The sequence below is a fragment of the Strongylocentrotus purpuratus genome, unplaced genomic scaffold (assembly GCF_000002235.5).
Source record: "Strongylocentrotus purpuratus isolate Spur 01 unplaced genomic scaffold, Spur_5.0 spur5_scaffold_21, whole genome shotgun sequence".
NCBI lineage: Eukaryota > Metazoa > Echinodermata > Echinoidea > Camarodonta > Strongylocentrotidae > Strongylocentrotus > Strongylocentrotus purpuratus.
The window spans coordinates 41986405-42004081 of record NW_022145607.1 but is presented as its reverse complement, the minus strand read 5'-3'; the positions used below and the strand labels follow the sequence as shown (position 1 = coordinate 42004081).

Sequence of the window (17677 nt, the reverse complement as noted above, 5' to 3'; positions counted from 1 at the left end):
GACGTCACACGTAGCAGTCCACTTTGTCGACGTGCAAAAGTCTCTGTTGTTACACTAGTTATAGCTGAGTCACCAGAGTAACTAGCGCTGAAACATATCAGGTACTCATGGGAAAGTATAGATTAATGTTTTTCTAAAGGACACTTGTATAGGACAGGGAATTGAACTGCGGACCCTGTGATCTTCAGTCCGGTGGCTTATCCACCGGACCACATCACTTAGTATCTATGTAGGTGATGTTATCGAACGGTTTAAATAATCGGCTGGAGATTAGCCAGCACGGCACTAATTACGACGCTAATACCTGAGTCCAATCGTCAAATCGACTCCAAAACGACTCAAAACTTGGGGCCAGTCGTATTTTCTTGTTCGTTCTGTTGTTGGTTAGAGGTGGTATTCTAAAAGTTCACTTGTGTTCATCTCCAGTTCGTAGGAGGTGCAATGCGGTATCATTATGCCATTATGCACGCCTGTGGTGTGTTCGCAGTAGTTGAACTCAAATGAGTTCAAAGAGTTTCGGTTTTCTGAAAACTCTTTTAGCAACTAGCTTTTTAACCATAAAAAACTTAATAGATCTCTTTTAAATACTGACAAAGTTTGTTTGTACGTTTGTTGTCTTCAGCTGCAATGAACCATGAAGAGGGAAGCTGTTCACGTCCTATCCGAGGGGAAGAAATGGGAGTGGAAGATGGACGAATCCCAGACTCTAGTCTCACTTCCTCTTCCAGTTTTGATTATCTTTACACTGCATCAGATGGAAGATTGAACGGTGGAGTATCAGGAGAGGCATGGATTGCCAGTGATGATGACAAAGATAAATGGGTCAAGGTGAGTCCGACAAAACTAATTATAGTAACGATCGCCCCGGAAAGCAACTTCAGCATGAATGCCGTTCTTCCTGAAGTTCGTAAACTAAATAGCACTATCTACCTGCAATATTAACGCTAGTTAAAGTCCAAATGAAACCCTCACCCGAACCCTAAAGATGGTATTAATCATTGATGATTTATATAACCTCGCCCTATTGCTTTGAAAGTGAGTATTTCCTTGTAACTATACGTAAATTTTGCAAACACACCTACTTATAAACTTGTTTCACATTGCCCTAGACAGTTGGAAAACCTCTAGTGATTTTCATTCTTAATATTGTGTTGTCTTGATCACTACATAAAGATGTTAGAAAATTTCGAAATTTCGAAATTTCGAAATTTGGGATTTAATTTTTTTTTAAATTGGATGAAGAGCATGAAACCTCTCTTCTTCAAATTTGTTTTCATCGTCATCTTATACACAACAACAGATACACACAGATGCATACACACATGCACACATTATGTATATATATTGTAAATATATGTTACGACTTGGCACGTATTCAAGCTCGAAGCTAGGGTCCGACTGAGGTCCGCGGCTTGTCATTGTAAAACTCATCTGCCTCCCAACCCCACCCCGACAAAGGATCAATAAAGATTTACACTTGTCAAACTGTCAATCAATCTAACTTTCTTTCACTGGCCCGTCTCCTTGGTCTAGTCGTTTAACAGCATTGGCGTTCTACATGTAAGCCAATCAAAACAGGTAGGACAGCAATGGGAAACTTTGATAGAGCTACGCGCCTTCATTCTCTAATAAAACCTGCATCACTTACAAATGTGTATTTATTTCCAAGAGAGTAGCCAATATTTGGGTTGTCAAAGCTATTTAAAAATATACATTATATATTTATATATATATATATATATATTTATTTATCAGTATATACTTGTTGCTAAGTCTTACTTCTATTAATGCATTGATGAGTCAGATAGATCTGGGAAAGACCTCTACCGTCACTGGTGTTATCGTACAAGGCAGATACGGGTCGGTACAATGGATTACTTCTGTCAAGGTGTCCTATTCGCTGGATAACGTGATGTGGACTTACGCTTTGGAACCACAATGTGGTGAACAAAAAGTAAGTACTTTATGCCAGTCAGATACAACTTCGGAAACTGAGCACATGTCATTTAGAGCATATATATATACAATATATAGCCATTATCGTTCAATGCAAGACTGTGTGTGCAAAAGGCATAGGGAAATCTTGCATTGTCGACTTGTTGTTGATGCACATTAAAGATAACCTTGAGTTCTGGTTTAATAAAAAATGAATTCTCACATACTCTAACGGAACTTACACTGAATGTTAAAGATTACAAATAAGTGTCATTTGCTAAACAATTTTAGTATAAAATGTATACTGGTTGAGTAATGGGCATAGAAAGATAAGGAAATCAAGGTAAGTAGGCCTGACACAAAGAATAATGGTGTGTTTATGTGTATTCCAAAGCGTTGGTCATTAAAATAAAGTTTAATTATATAACGAATGATTAAAAGACTAATTGACCCACAGCATTCTTTAAAAAAAGTACAATTAAAGAGCATTGACTTAGCAAGATCTCCCCTTGCCTTTTGTACAGACTGCCTCGCATTGAACTTTAAAGACTCTTATATATTCATCGTGCCCCTATTGGCGGCGCAAAAAAATAAAGAGAAGGAAAATAATTTATTTATTTTTAAGAGAAAAAAAAGAAGAAGAAGACAAAATAAGGAGAAGAGAAAAGAAAAGAGAAAAGAAAAGAAAGAGAGAGAGAAAGAAAGAAAAAAGAAGAAAAAAATGAAGAGAGAAGCCGGCTGAGAAAGGGAAAAAGACATGGCACTCTCAGTGACAGTAACGGCGAATAAGGCAAAAACTGGGGGGGGGGGGGTATGCGTGTGAATTGTGCGCACATGGAGGGGGCGGGGTGACTGACTGTATTCTAATTCTTTAGGTTGTGCACAACCGAGTATGGAATTCAGCTTATTTTCAAAAATTCTAAGCATGCTTGTTGCCTAAAAAGGTTAGTGTAAAATCACCTCTAAAAATGGCCGAATGGTGGGGTCATTCCCGAAGGCTTGGGAGCCGTTATTGAAGAAGGGGCCGGCCATACATAAATGGGAGTGACGGTAACCATGGATAAGGGAATACGGAGGAAGTGCACATGTAAACCGCAAGTGTATTGGGGATGATCATCATTTTACTTTGTGCAATCTGGGTCGGAATTCCGCATAATATATTTATTAAAAAAGGTTCATGTAATAGCACTCACGATAAAGCCTTCCCCGGCCCTACAAAGAGGAGAATAGTCTGTGGGAGATTGGGGGCATTCCAGAATAGAGGGGGCCGGCCGCATAAAAGTTAAACGTTAAAACTAGCCCCACTTCACAACACGTATTTTGCCCTTCATATGTCATCGACTCGTGCTAACTCGCTTGCGCTTGTATTTGAACTCATGATAGTATTAGGCACAGTCGCAATCAATGCCTCCTTTTCATCCAAGCATGGGCACAAACCACTTACCACACAAAAATGATACCAAATGATCTAGGATAAAAATATTCTTTCATAAGATGTATATTAATTTACTGTCCATAGATGATTTTTTTTTTTAAATATTTAAGCAATTTTCTAGGTGTAAACATTTGTTTTGCCTCACATGGTATATGCTACCACCCCTCATCCTCCCTGTACTATTATTCAACAGTCTTGCTCATTATTTCACACTGCTGTTGCCTATTCGAGCGGCGAGATTCTTTAATTGGAATTACATCTATTGTTTGGTTTCATCTTCTATGTTTCGTGGCAAAACTGCATTAGATTAATAAATGTCAAAATTGAATTTGCTTGATCATTTCACAAATTCAGAAAGTCAACGGTAAAGTTAATATTTTGGAAAGAGAGGTGACCCCTCCCCCTGGAGAGAAGTTTTGACTATATATTACGTTGTACATGATTATATGTAATTATTTTCGATACTGATACCCAGCTTACATGTGTTTATTAAAAATCCTTATTACCCAATTCTATCATGTGTATTCCATGAACTGTACTTGTATTTTGAATTTTATTTTACTTTTTGAGTGCACATTTGCAACTCGGCTTTATGCCGCGAAAGATATAGTGTTATAAATTTTGTTTTTGATTGAACCGAAAAATTCATACAATGCCCTTAAAATGATAACTTCTTCCTCACGATCTTCAGATCTACGCAGCAAACTACGATAACAGCACTCCTGAGACCATACTGTTCCCTCGACCAATCACTGCTCGATACGTCAGAATACACCCAGTCACGTGGCAGGGGCACCAGGCCATGCGATATGAAGTTCTTGGCATAGCTGAATAAACGGAAGTTCCACAGCATGAAGACCTCTACTAAATTTTGATGGTGATATTGTTTCAAAAATTATGTTATTACAATAGTATAATAATAATTATGATATAAATATTATCATTATTTGTATTACTATTATCATCATCATCCTCATCATGATTATTATCATTACTATTATTAAAATTATTATAATTCATTATTATTATGAATTATTATTAATTTGTATCATTATATCATAATTGTTATAATTAATATCATTTTCCTTATCAATATTCTTATTTTTTGTAATTGCTATTACATTTTGAACAGTAGGAGTATTCGCATCATCGTAAGAGCTGCTTTCAAACACAAAAACAGGATAAACACAGTGGGGAGGTGTGGCTTGGTGGCTAGGTCCCTGGACTATGAAGCAAGAGGGGATTCGAATCCCTGTCACGGCACAGTGTCCTTTGGCATTGTCCAAGACATTTCTTTACATTATTTTGCTAAACAAAACATAAGATCTAACGGCAAAGAGTATCATGCCTTTGAGGGCCTGTAACTACAAACTTGACATACAATCAATCATACAATTATGTTATATCTAGCCCATCTTGAGGCATTAATTCTATTTCATCATTATCATGATCATATCTATTTGTGACAGAAAATAATCATACGTTACCATTCATAATAATTGATTGAATATGATACACTTAATCTGGGGGGATACGTTTAACTGTAACTTTATGTTACAGGATCAAAATTAATTATTTTTGTTCTTGTATGTTGTGATGAATTTTGTGATCAATCGTCAATTAGTACTCATCATTATTGTTTAGGGTTATCAGGGAAACGAACACCAAGCGAAATATCCCGTGCTTTTCCTTTTTTGACATCAAGTATTAATAAACGATAAATCTTAATAAAAATTATTTTACTTAGTAAAAGATTTTAGATTTTACTTAATCCATCTGCAGTTTTTAGGCTATTTAAAATTGCATTGGTTTTTACAAGTGCAGATAAATAATGGTGTACAGAAAAGAAGGAAGTCGAATTGTCTCATCAATCCACACACACAAAACACAGGTTAAGAAAAGGCTTGGAAAGGCTAAACAAAGTTTAATTAAGAGGATGATTTAGAAAATTCCACTCTCCACCTTTATGGATAAGCCAGCCCTGCTCCGCTGCAGCGCACTGTGGCTTCAGCTATATCAGTGTGTACTGAAAATCACATTTCGACTTATTCCAACCTATTTTTTCTAGAAAGTAGGCTAGTGCGGAAGTTGTCAGGTTTTTTTTAGAGAAACGATTAAAGAAAAGTGTTCTTTCTCGCTCATGTTGTGTCTAGTTGAGGTTTTGATTTTAATCCATATATTCCTTTTATATTTTGTTTAGCTTTTCAATGTCAAATGTAATGTAACCATGTAAAGCGTGAGATAAGCACGCTAATTTTCAGACATTGTTAGTAACAAGTGTGTATGCATGGCATAAAGTCCATGAAGTTATAGGTTATTATCATTTTTGCTCGAATACCAGCTATTAAACTCTCGTTTGCTATCAAACTAGAATCATCCAAACTTGTATTGTCATAACTATACGATGATTAAATCTTGGCAAAAAATACCCCAAAACAAGCATTGTTCTAGACAAATGTCATAACCTACGAAATATGGATGCAGTCTCGTATAATTTTGAGAATGCAGAAGTGGAACTTGAATTACCAGATACATGTAATTACCTGGGTAAACTGATTAGCGACACTTGTATCTAATTGTTTGTTATAAATCATATATAATACATGTACATAATTTCTTCAGTCCTATTGTAAATTAGCTATTTCAAATTTGTTGATTTTAGGTGTTATTAACAATGACGAAGATCTCCTCTACTGATATACTTTACTATGTGAACAGAAAATATGCCTTCAACATTTTATTTAGTCTTTTGAGTGGGATTCGTTTATAAATATATCAAAAATTGTATACAATATATACGTATGTATCATGTAGAGTGCACAATATGTAAATTATAATAATCAAGCTTGCTTGATACAGCACATGATCTATATTGTAGTGCATGCCTGAAATATCCAAACAAGATGGGGTTATTAACTTTTAGACATATGAAATATAAAAACCTGTATTATTTAACTATAATGAACAGAAATAGATTCCTAGTCTTCTGATAGTACAGATAATTGGATAAGTTATAGTCTTCTGGTAGTGATTGACTTTATGTGCTAAACATCGGTCAAAATCAATTACATTTACAAATATGACTTTTCGAATTTAAATATTGCATTTTGTTGCAAATCATTCAAGATAGCCATTATTACTATTTTGCTGTTGGTTGATGTGAGATGAAATTAAAATTGTATGACGTGCACCTAAATATAAAGAGAATCCTTTGTGATGATTATGCATTATGATTTGAAACCAACTAATGCTATGCGGTTGGAAGAAGGTTAGCGAAGAGGAACGGTTTCCTAACAGTAGTTTGTTTTGTATGTTTATGGCTCCATGGCTGTATAATATAATCGATGAAGCGTCTTTTAGTAAAGAAATGGAAATTCAAATACCTAATTTTAAATACCGAACATACACACCAAATAAAGGCGTATCGAGAGAGAGAGAGAGAGAGAGAGAGAGAGAGAGAGAGAGAGAGAGAGTTGGGTTGTACGTTTGTACTAGGTAGGGACTAGGGTAGAGACGATGCACTAGAAGAGCATGTTAAAATAATTGTTTGAATTGCCATCGTAACCATGGTTACAGAAACGGCCCAATGAAGAACATTCAGTACGGTTATTTTTCTATTTGCGTTTCGTTTTTCTCCAACAGTGACACATACACATTAAAGATAATATATCAGGTATGGTAATAACACACATGTTTATTCTTTAATACAAGCATCGCTAGCACATATTAAACATATTTTATTTACGGGCTAGGAACAATTCCCTTGATTGAAAACGAAAAGAAAAATTAACATCGGACATTATTGTAACTGGCTAAGAACACTTTTAAAATCACAAATACTTTGATTTTTGTTTTCTGAGTTTAAAAAGCATTGTAAGAACTTATGTAAAATAACGCACACGTTTAACAGTTCCTACAATGAGAAAGTGATCATTGAACTCTACGAAACACTGTCTGTTAAAAAAAAGTAATAATAACTATTAAAAAGGGTACATAATAAGGTACTTCAGAACAGAGACACTTGTATTTAACTTGGGACGTATTTTCATGATGTATCATATTATCTTGTGCATTTAACCAACGACCTTTGCACACATTGTGGCTTAGATGAAGTGGGGGAGTTAGACAATCGCAACTCCTATCTCATTACTAATGAGTTGCGATTGATGTCATTCATTTTTGCAAATTGCTTGCGATCAATCGCAACTATTTTACAAGACCGATGAAGAGTGGGCCCTGGCATATACATATACACATAGTATGCGCCCTCTTCCCCCCCCCCCCACCCCCGCCCCCGCCCCCGCCCCCGCCCCCGCCCCCTCCCCCACAGAACAAATGTCTCGGGGGTGGTCGTCGGAGAATTATCCACGTGATATCCATATTTTGACTGACACTGTAAATTCGAAGGATTGGGATGGTAATGGTAAGAGAGAGAAAACTATAAAAAAAAAAATCGGAGCTGGATGGGTGGGGTCACAGCGTAATAATACAGTCAAAGTATAGTCAAAAGTAAACACTCTGTACGATTAAAACAAGTATTGCATTAAAATACAGTAAATCAGTATTTCTTATTTTAGAAAAGACATATTGCCCAAGATCACGACAAAAACATGGTTATAGAGTGAGAGGATGACATCCATTTTAAAAAAAAGTTTGCGAAGAGGATTATTTTGGATTATTATTTGGATAATATGCCGACCCTCTCCTGGGTCTCTTAGTTGGGGAGTAGAGAATTTTGGGATAAGTTCCCCTCGATATTACGAAGGGGAGGAGGTATTGACTTTTTTCCCCTTGAATTTGAGTTGCCCCCTCCCCCTTCCCTCCCCCTCCCTCTCCCCTTCCTCCATCAATACATTAATTATGTTTTCCGTGTAATCATAACTTTACAGAAAGTATGAACATTTCATTGCCGGTGATGGCAGCAAACCGCAAAGTGTATGGATATGATTGAATAAACGCATGATGACGATTCATCCTGCTCCCATTAAAAACATAAGGAAAAAAAAGTAATCCATCTGACTACAGCCAGGATCAACATCGAATTTCCATCTTGTTTAAAAAAAACTTTTAAAAAACTAGCGCTTTATCGCTATTGACTGCACACTGCCGATGGTAGGCACGTACTAACCACGTATCGTTACGTGTTTGTTGAAATGGGAAAGGTCCCTTTTGCACAACATAGATTGCTTGTTGGCAATGTTATCACTAGATCATTCAAATCACTCTCACATTGCTAATTCATCTATTCATAAATATGACGATATTATATAGCCATATTATTCCCTCAAAGCCATAGTTCCTTAATATCGAGGGGTCAGTGACACAAAGACGTAACCCCATTTTGGCCATTTTGAGAAAAAGTGGTTTATGTATTACTGAGCACTTGGTTAAGTCTAAGACTCACTAGCCATTAACTTCAATGTGGTATTTGGTGAATACTGGAAGAAGGCCCACGGATGAAATTCTTTTTGCAGAAATCCTTTACCTTTCATTGAAACTCATCAACGCATCTTAAAGTACTGGCCACCAGGTTACAAAACAAATAAGAACACTGTTTAATTGTGTGAATTTACAAATATAGTTAAATCATTCAAAGCTATTCATTTTGATAGCTTTCCAGCTATTGAATATTAGGTTAGTCTCTTATTCACACATTTTAATTCTATTCTGATGGGACACGTAAGTCTACGAAGCCTATGATCAGTATTCTACCAATTCAGTTAAACCCCAATCCGGGTCTCAGATCACGTTTAACAAAGGAAAAAACGAGACATCAGACAATCTTCGTTCGTTAAACCCGATTTGAAACAAAAGCGTAAACACAACACAGTTACAAGCCATCAGTGTCTTCCTTGTTATTAACTGAAAAGTACGTTCATAACCATCATTGTTTGCACCTACAGTTTTCTCTCATATTTATTTATAACACCGATTGAATTCAAAAGTGATAAATGGGTGTCTTTTTCGACAAGATTGTTAACCGGCTATTACTTAACTGATCTTTTTAAAAACTCATATTACAAGTGACACAATATGCACGCAAGTAGTATTCATATTCATTACAATAATGCATGCGACTAGCATACCTCAACGGCCACCCTAGCACCATTATGGAACAATTAAGTACATGTGTAGTATAAAAAAAGAGCAATATAAACTTGAACTATATATATATATATTTATATATATCTCAAATTTGGGGTGCATTTCGAAATGTTAATTCATTTGTGACGTCAGCAATACGTCACTTCGATTGAAGGTGAAGAGAGGACGAGTTGCACTCTGCTACTTTTGATGCTGTTGGTAGTCATGGAAACCTCCTCCATCTTGCTTCTGTGTCTAAAAAGACATAATGATATCAGAATACAAATAAGGACTGATGATTTTTGTGAAACAAAGTCTAGAGACCATAAAATGTTGTAAAGTTCAACAGCGAATATTTTAAGTAACGTTGAATCTATTACATTCAGTCTGGCTGGTGTTGTAATAGGGATGATGATGATGAAAACAAGAAATAGTGATTTCAAAATGTAGCATGAAGATGATTGCATTAATGTGAATTTCTAAAAAAAGAGATAACATTCAATCCTTTAGGAAGTCCGGTCTTTGTCGTTAAGAAGTGACATCAGAATAAGAATAACCACTGTAAGACGTCGCCAAATCTTGATGGTAATGTTGAACATTTTTTAATCAATTACGAGTGGGCTGATTCAATTATGGAAAAATATACAGTTTACTCCATGACTACTGATTTGTTGCGGGTGAAGTCACTCTTTATTTGTCTGTCTACATTATTTTGTTATTTAGTTCATGACCTTGTGAAAACTAAAGCACCTAATGTTACTTCATTCTTAAAGTTTAGTGTTGGTTTTAACTTATTGTTCATCTGTACAACAACTGCATTGCTAAATGAAGCCTGCTATTTGTGTGTTGTTATTATTTTATTTTTATTTATTTATTTATTTTTATTTTTTATTTATTTTTTTATTTTTTTTTGGGGGGGGGAGAATTAATTGAGAAAAAAATAAGAAAACGAAATATAAATTGTATTGTATTGTATTGTATAAGATGTGATGGACTTGGAATATTACAGCGTCTTGTTATGCTCACCTTAATTTCATGTCGTCTATTCGGTCGGTGCAAATGCCGTACATACGTATAGCCTGCGCTGTCTCGTCACGTATTGCTGCTAAAGCTTTTCTGTAGTTATTAAGTATTGCACTACGTGCAGCGTGGCTCTGAAAAAGAAAACAAGAAAATAGGGTTGGATAAATTGACCAAAGAACTGTTAAAGTTCCTTGCATTAAACACTCTTATTTATAGCTTGAGTTGGATTTAAAAACAACGGATTACGCAAGAGCTCCCAAAACAATAACACTTTCTCTCAAAACTTTTTTTTTCACAAAGCAACTTTAAAGTATTACGACTGGTTTTTACATCCCTTTGACAAAATTCGTAAAATATTTGATACGTGAAATAAAATCACGATCAATATTATTTTTTATTAAAACCAAGACTATATTACCATATGTTAAATTTTCCTTAGCACATAGAAACCAAAATGTGTTTCAGAATTATTATTATTATATTTTTTTTAATTGTTTCTTCTATTTTATGAATAAAATCATTCTGAAGAAAATAAATTACCCGTACTGATTCACCAAATCTCGCCTCAGCAGAAACTTCATCTTCGCCATCTCTCCTCTTGAATTTCCACTGCCAAAGTTTGTCTCTATATCTCTTCTTGATCGGCGGATTGATGTCTGGTTTGCATTTTACAACGTACAGTTTTGGCACAAAAAGACACCCTAGATTGGCAACACTCGAGAACATAAGGCCGAAAGAGAGGACAAAAGTCCGGTAATGACGACCTTTGGGTAGAACGAGATAGATGACCAGTATGGTCACCCAACCCATGACTTGGATGATAAAGGAAAAGAAGATGAACTTTCCTTCCTGGAAGTTCTTGTCTCGGTTGCGGATGTTGAAGGAGACAAATATCCCGATGACGTCAAGAGTGATGCAGAAGGCAATGATGACGATGATGCCATCGTAGCTCCCCGAGCTGACGCAGTCGACGTAGACGAGACGTTGGTCGCGATCGACTGTTTTCGTGACGACGGGGCGACTGGTCAACATCCAGATCAGGATGCATTGCCCGTGAACGAAGAGGACCGCGATCATGGAGAGCGCCCAGTTGTTAAGCTGGACGTGCTTGCGATTGTACGTGGAGTAGGCAGCAAGAATGAGGCTTCCTTCTGTGACAGATACAGGTAAGAGTTGAGTACCAGCTACGATAAGGCACGTAAGCTCCGAGGCAGGGATGATAGAGAGCGTTGCAGTGACGAACGTTATGGTGATCCCGAGAAGGACAAACTTCCAGGAGCGCGCGAAGGCATGGAAAATAATGGTTGTGTTTTCCTTGAGCATGAAGATTACGATGATGATGACGCATATTAACCAGCCGATGATAGCAGTTGCCAGGACGGCCAAACCGATCTCGGATGTTAGTTCTGTAAAGGTATATGGTAAGTCAAGGCATTCCGTTCGGTCCTCGCTGGATGCCTGTTCATCGCTACATGGAGAGCACGATAAGGCGTTGCTCTCGTTAGTGTAGTGGTTATTAGAGCAAGGCACACAAATCCAACAGCAACTACTGAAGTCAAGGGTAATACGTCTAGTACCAGGGTAACATGTTTCTCCACACACCGATGTCGGCGTTAAAGTTGTCAGAGTACAAGTGTCTGTCATTGGCCAGTAAATCGTTTCCAAGTTTGAGATCGAAACTTCAGCTTCCTTCCAATGGCCAACTATGTTTAGATGGAACTCATTCGAGCATGGATACTTTGGTTGCAAGTTGTAGAAGTCGTACCAGGCGACTTCCGCAAGATTTCCCCGTTCGTCCGGAGCCAACCTGTAGCCGGAGTGGCCCATGAAGTCCACATTCTTCATGCAGTCAATCAAAACTTCCCCTGGGATACCGCCTGAACGTGTGTCACACTGTACATCGTTGCAGGAAAGCGCTTTATGCATAGCACGGGCAACAACTTCCACAGAATCCACGACTGATGAGACCAAGGATGTATTGGAGAAGGCAAGGGAAGAGTTAAAGGACTCTTCTCCCGTGCACTTCCGATCGTAGTAGTAAACGCTCTTCTCGGAAACGCCTGGCAAGTGACACTGGAAGAAGTCTTGCCAGTACTCGTTCAAGAATGGATCCTGGTAGTCCAACGATTTCGGGGTCAGACTGAGAATGTAGTCTTCGAGCTTGGGGATCGTCTCAGTGTGCGGGAAGACGCCGATCATTCCGCTGGTAACCCGAGATATCTTTGGGTCCAGTACGGTTTTTGATGCTCCCCAACCATCGCTGCCTATCCACATATAGCCGGTGACGTTGTTCTCAGCGAAATAGGTAAGTAGCTGGTTCATGGGAGCTTCGTTGGCGAAGGCAACAATTACCCGTACATCTGGGATTTGTCTGCAATAGTGGAAGGAATTAGAAAAGGACAAAAATACTATCAGTTTCGATCGATGTTGCACTGTAATTAGGTAAGATGTATGGGGCAGATCCATATTTTTAAACTGTACGAAAGATTTCTTGGGAGCAAATTCAAAACTTAAAAAAAAAAAAAAAAAAAAAAAAAAAAAAAAAAACGTTTAAAACCTTTCCCATGAAATTGGATTGCCACTTTTCTGTGGACCTCCAAAGGGGCTTCAAAAACACGATTGTGGGGGGGGGGGGAGGTTCGTGTGTTTTAGGTATGTCACTTTGGTTGTAAGAGGGGATTTTGTATTCCCCCACCCCCCAATCGCCCTGGATCCGCATCGGTCTTATCAGGTGAATGAAATTCAGAGAGGGCTGAGAAGATGAAGGCGTGTGAAAGGTGTGGCTTTCTACGTTTTCTTTACTCCTGTCCCTTTACTCTCCTTTTCACCCTTTTCATTTTCTTAACGCAATTTGACCGGGGCACCTGCTTCTGTGCCCTTTGTAGCTGTCATCGAACACTAACCTGAGATCAGTGACGATTCTCTCGAAGTCAGATCGGTCATCGCTGACGCCGAAGATCTTCTTGTAGGCGATGCAGATGTTGTGTTTGGAAGCCTCGTCTTCGAAGACATAGACGCCGCTCACGCCGTACGCCCCCTCATCGTTACCGAGCAGGGCGACGGTATGGAAGCCGAAGTGGTTGGCGAGGTGGGCCATGGCTCGGGCTTGGAACGTGTCCGTCGGGATAGTCCGGGTAAAGTAACTAGAAGAAAGAATGAAGGGAAAAAACTTAATTTCACAGAAGGGCACGAAAAATATATGTAGAAAATTAACTGTGTTGAGAAAACAGTGTAGCAAAGAGATGCTAAAATATGATATGTGTTTTGAATTCTTTGAAATAAGAGCAATTTGGGTAAAGTTTGTAGGAAATCTCTGTTTTTTTTTGGTTTCGATGACATTGGTGCCATAATACATACAAAATAGGCCGTAGAGAAATAGGATGGTCTTGGATGTTTATTTTTTTAATATGTAAAGTGACAGTTTTCAGCGGTTAGCTTGCATTCCAAATAGAAACCGTTCAAATCGTTTTGAAGTGACTTTGAAAGTCATTGACTGTTATTACCCACAACAATGGCGCATATACATTGCCCTTCATATCAAAGGATGAATGCTTCAGATTTTAATACTTTTTGATTATTTTGTTTGTAGCAGGTTCCCATTAGGGAGCTAGTTTTGCTTAGTTTTTAATAGGCTCTAAGCGGGGGGGGGGGGGATGGGGTAGGTGCTTACGCCGTCTTCATGTTAAAACTCCTTTGCATTTTGATAAATGGAAATTGTAATACAACTCAAAGTAAAGATTAGAAAGTAAATGCATGTTTTCTGAACTTCTATGATTGTTGTGCTTACTTGAATCTTGATTCGCTGAGTATATCACTGGTAGCAGCATAGCTGACTTGAGGCAGAGTGAAGAGATTAAAAAGGCTTGCCACAGAGACGGCTGCACTGCTTGTGGACGGTCCTACTACGGCAGCTATAGACTGATGGCCTGAATCACTGCATGTCGAGTAAGAAACAAGAATAGAAAGTTTTCAAATTTAGGAGCAAACTCAGAAAAGATCACTGAGGGGAGATGCTTCTTCTCAATGGTCTTACTGCTACAGCAGCTAATGACTATTAACCAGATCCGCTGCGTGAAAAAAATCAACTAGATGAGAAGGATATTACAAACAGATCTATCACAAAGATTATCTAAAACTCAACCATGGGCGATGCAATTGGCGTCATCTGTTGAATTGTGCGAACATGACAATGATGTATTACGTAATCCGATAATGATTTCTAATGAATGTAAAATAAGGTATTCGAATTGTTCTTGAGTCGATTTTTCGAAAATGGTTGCGATCGAGTAAAAAAAAAATCATGAATATCATGCAGGGAAGATCCCCAGAGCAAAGGGGGGTACCCCATTCCTCGGGCCGCACTAGTGGTCGATGGTGCTACTGGAGGGAACTATAGACTGCTTTACTAGAACATTGAATTCAAATGAAAGAAAGAAAAACAAAACAATAATTTTTAGGTGCAAACTCAGACAAGTTTCCCCATGGAGGGAGAGGCCCCCTCCTTCCTTTGGTCGCGTTGATGGTCCTACTACTAATGATGTTAATCTGTTTGATTAAGGAGCATTCTTATAATCCCTATCAACTAGAATGCAACATCCAGTTGCGTAGCTACGGGGAAGGGGGTAAGCACGTTCCCCGTAATTACTCATTATGATGACGAGAAGGATTTTTCCGATCGTGGACAGATCAAATTACTATCTTTATCGTCGGAATAGGGGAGGCCGGTGCTGCAAAGAGTGCTCATCTTTGAAGAAGAAGAAGAAGAAGAAGAAGAAGAAGAAGAAGAAGAAGAAGAAGAAGAAGAAGAAGAAGAAGAAGAAGAAGAAGAAGATGAAGAAGAAGAAGAAAAAGAAGAAGAGAAGGAGAGAAAGGGGAGAGTGTGTGTGTGAGAGAGAGAGAGAGAGAGAGAGAACAAAAAATGGGGAAAGCAAGAAGAAGATGAAGTAGAAAGAGTTAGATGAAAGAGTAAGAAGAGGCAACCGATAAAGAAAAAAAGAAGAAAATGAAAACATTGAAGAGGCTGATGGAAGAGGAGGAAGGGGGTGGGGAACGGGTAATATGAGAAAATAAAATTGAAGTAGTGATAATGGAAAAGAGGTAAGTAGACAAAGAAAATCATCGCAAATAATCGCAAAGTAGCATCCATTATACGTTCCTTTCGTACAGTTTGCTAAAAATTCTCGTTTTCTGCTCTGCCAGTTTAGAGCTTGTTTTTCAACAAATGTAAAACATTGAAATCTGTTTGTATTCACCATTGTTTTTTTATTTTATTAATAATCAAAGATTGCTGGGCTTTTTGTTTTGCTGATAATGCCGCTTCCCATATTTTCCAAGAAATGCACTCTATTGTATGAAAAGGTAAATCCTGGGGGCGGAGGGCACCCCCACGCTTGCTTGAGGGCAAAAAAACATATTAAAGGGGACGTGGGCCTCTGGCTTATTTAATCTATTAATGTGCGTCGCAATGTCCTAATATAATGCACAATACGAATAACGTGTAAACTACATCGGGCTCGATGAAAGGGAAGGTTATTTCATCTTCGACCAGATATAGAATGAGGTTTGCCTTCGAGTGCAAAAAGGTAACAAAATTGTGTTATGAGAATATAGGATAGACATCATTATGCATAGTTAAAGAGCAATCGATCGATGAGTTTCTGATACGTGTAAGACTTAAATTATTCAAGCAACATCAATCATAACTATGAAGACTCGAGCTGTTGCTATTTTACAACCCCGTCACACCGACGAATCGATCAATAACAGACATGGACTAGGTCATTCGGGGTAATATTTATGGTTGGTCTATTTCCGGTCTGGTGTTAGTCTAAGCGGTGTGAATGGGACGTTACCACCTAGTATGTAATTTTACTTTAATTTGCTTACGGCTACCAGACACCTTAAAGAAATTGGTTATTATCTTGGAAGAAGATGCAATTTTCGATGAAATTTTCTGATTCTAATTTCTTATACGTAATGATTGATCGCTGCAAGCAATATGGAGATTGAGGGGTATTTAAAGTTTTTTTTTTTTTTTTTTTTTTTTTTGGGGGGGGGGGGTGTCGGTAGGCATTCGTGAAATGTTTGCATGTACCCTCATTGCAATTTTTTTCATTCGTTAATTTCTTTATCTCTCTCTCTCTCTCTCTCTCTCTTTCTCTCTCTCTCTCGTTTCTTTCATTCTGTAGCTTTTTGATATCTGTGAAGCTCCGCTTCTTTCTCTCCCCGCCTCTTTCTTGCCACTCTCTTATTCACCCTAAATTTCCCCCTTCTCCTCTCCCTCACTTCCGCATCTCTTCCAGCCCACCCCATATCTCTGCTCTCTCCTCATCCCTCTTAAATCTTTCCCCCTCTCTCCTTCTTTCTCATTGTAAATTCTCATCGCGTATAAACCTACCTGTCGCAATTTGATGAATCCTGTGTAGCGATGAAGTAGACCGAGTTCCTCACGGCGATATTGGGATCAGTGCACGTGTCATATATGTCAAACCCTGAGGGATAACAAGCAAGAGAATGTGTTCAAAATCTTGATTTTTACCTTGAAGAATAATTATATCAAACACACATATGGATCGAGGCCTATTGATTTGGTGGGGGGGGGGGGGGCAAAGAAATATTGAGCATCAGAGGCGTATATATAGAGGATAACGTTATAAGCCGGAGTAAGCACACACCCTTACACATACTCATTACACATTTAAACCTCGCAAAAAATGAAACTCAATGTAACTTAAATACAATGGGTGTACATCACCCTGTACTTCTCATACATATTATGTCTCTCTCTCTACGTATAATTCTAGCGAGGATGCCGCCCCTCCCGCGGTTTCTCACTTATGAATACGCCAGTGGAAGTTTAATTGAATGTTGCAACTTGAGACATCCTGACCTAGAGGGAAACTTGCAATCAGTGTATATACTGTACATCTTCCGGGGCTGCCGGGATACACCACATGCCCTTCTCATAATATACTCCGGGGTGGGGGAGGGGGGGGGGTTCCATTGCCAATGTACGGTTTCTCACTTATGGATACGCCAGTGGAAGTTTAATTGAACGCTGGAACTCGAGACATCCTGACCAAGAGAAGACTGATGGCCAAAGATATCAGTTTACCAATTTACCCAAATTTGTTGCATGTAAAGTTAATATCAAACAAATCGTTCATATATATGTAAATGCCAAACAAAAATCACTTCAAA

The 17677-nt window shown here is 38.1% G+C and overlaps 2 protein-coding genes across 2 annotated transcripts; one reads left to right on the top strand and one right to left on the bottom strand.

Annotated features, from left to right (window-relative positions):
- Positions 1–463: 463 nt before the first annotated feature.
- LOC115927988 (lactadherin-like) lies at positions 464–4227 on the top strand. The gene is made up of 3 exons (XM_030994426.1): positions 464–828; positions 1805–1954; positions 4062–4227. The coding sequence occupies exons 1-3, from the start codon at positions 628–630 to the stop codon at positions 4203–4205; spliced, it is 495 nt and encodes a 164-aa protein (XP_030850286.1). The 5' UTR covers positions 464–627; the 3' UTR covers positions 4206–4227.
- A 3788-nt stretch (positions 4228–8015) lies between these two features.
- Positions 8016–16993, bottom strand: LOC115918919 (metabotropic glutamate receptor 3-like; the record flags this gene model as incomplete). Its single annotated transcript, XM_030994407.1, has 6 exons — positions 8016–9709; positions 10481–10608; positions 11018–12848; positions 13381–13620; positions 14265–14411; positions 16875–16993. Coding segments are annotated over 6 exons (2571 nt in total), but the record flags the coding sequence as incomplete, so codon positions are not given.
- Between the last annotated feature and the right edge of the window lie 684 nt (positions 16994–17677).

Excerpts from the sequence above, each read along its gene's own strand:
- LOC115927988 (XM_030994426.1), top strand. The coding sequence starts at position 628 with ATGAACCATGAAGAGGGAAGCTGTTCACGTCCTATCCGAGGGGAAGAA. Across the intron at positions 829-1,804 it reads ACAAAGATAAATGGGTCAAG|ATAGATCTGGGAAAGACCTC; the intron begins GTGAGTCCGACA and ends TTGATGAGTCAG. Across the intron at positions 1,955-4,061 it reads CACAATGTGGTGAACAAAAA|ATCTACGCAGCAAACTACGA; the intron begins GTAAGTACTTTA and ends CACGATCTTCAG.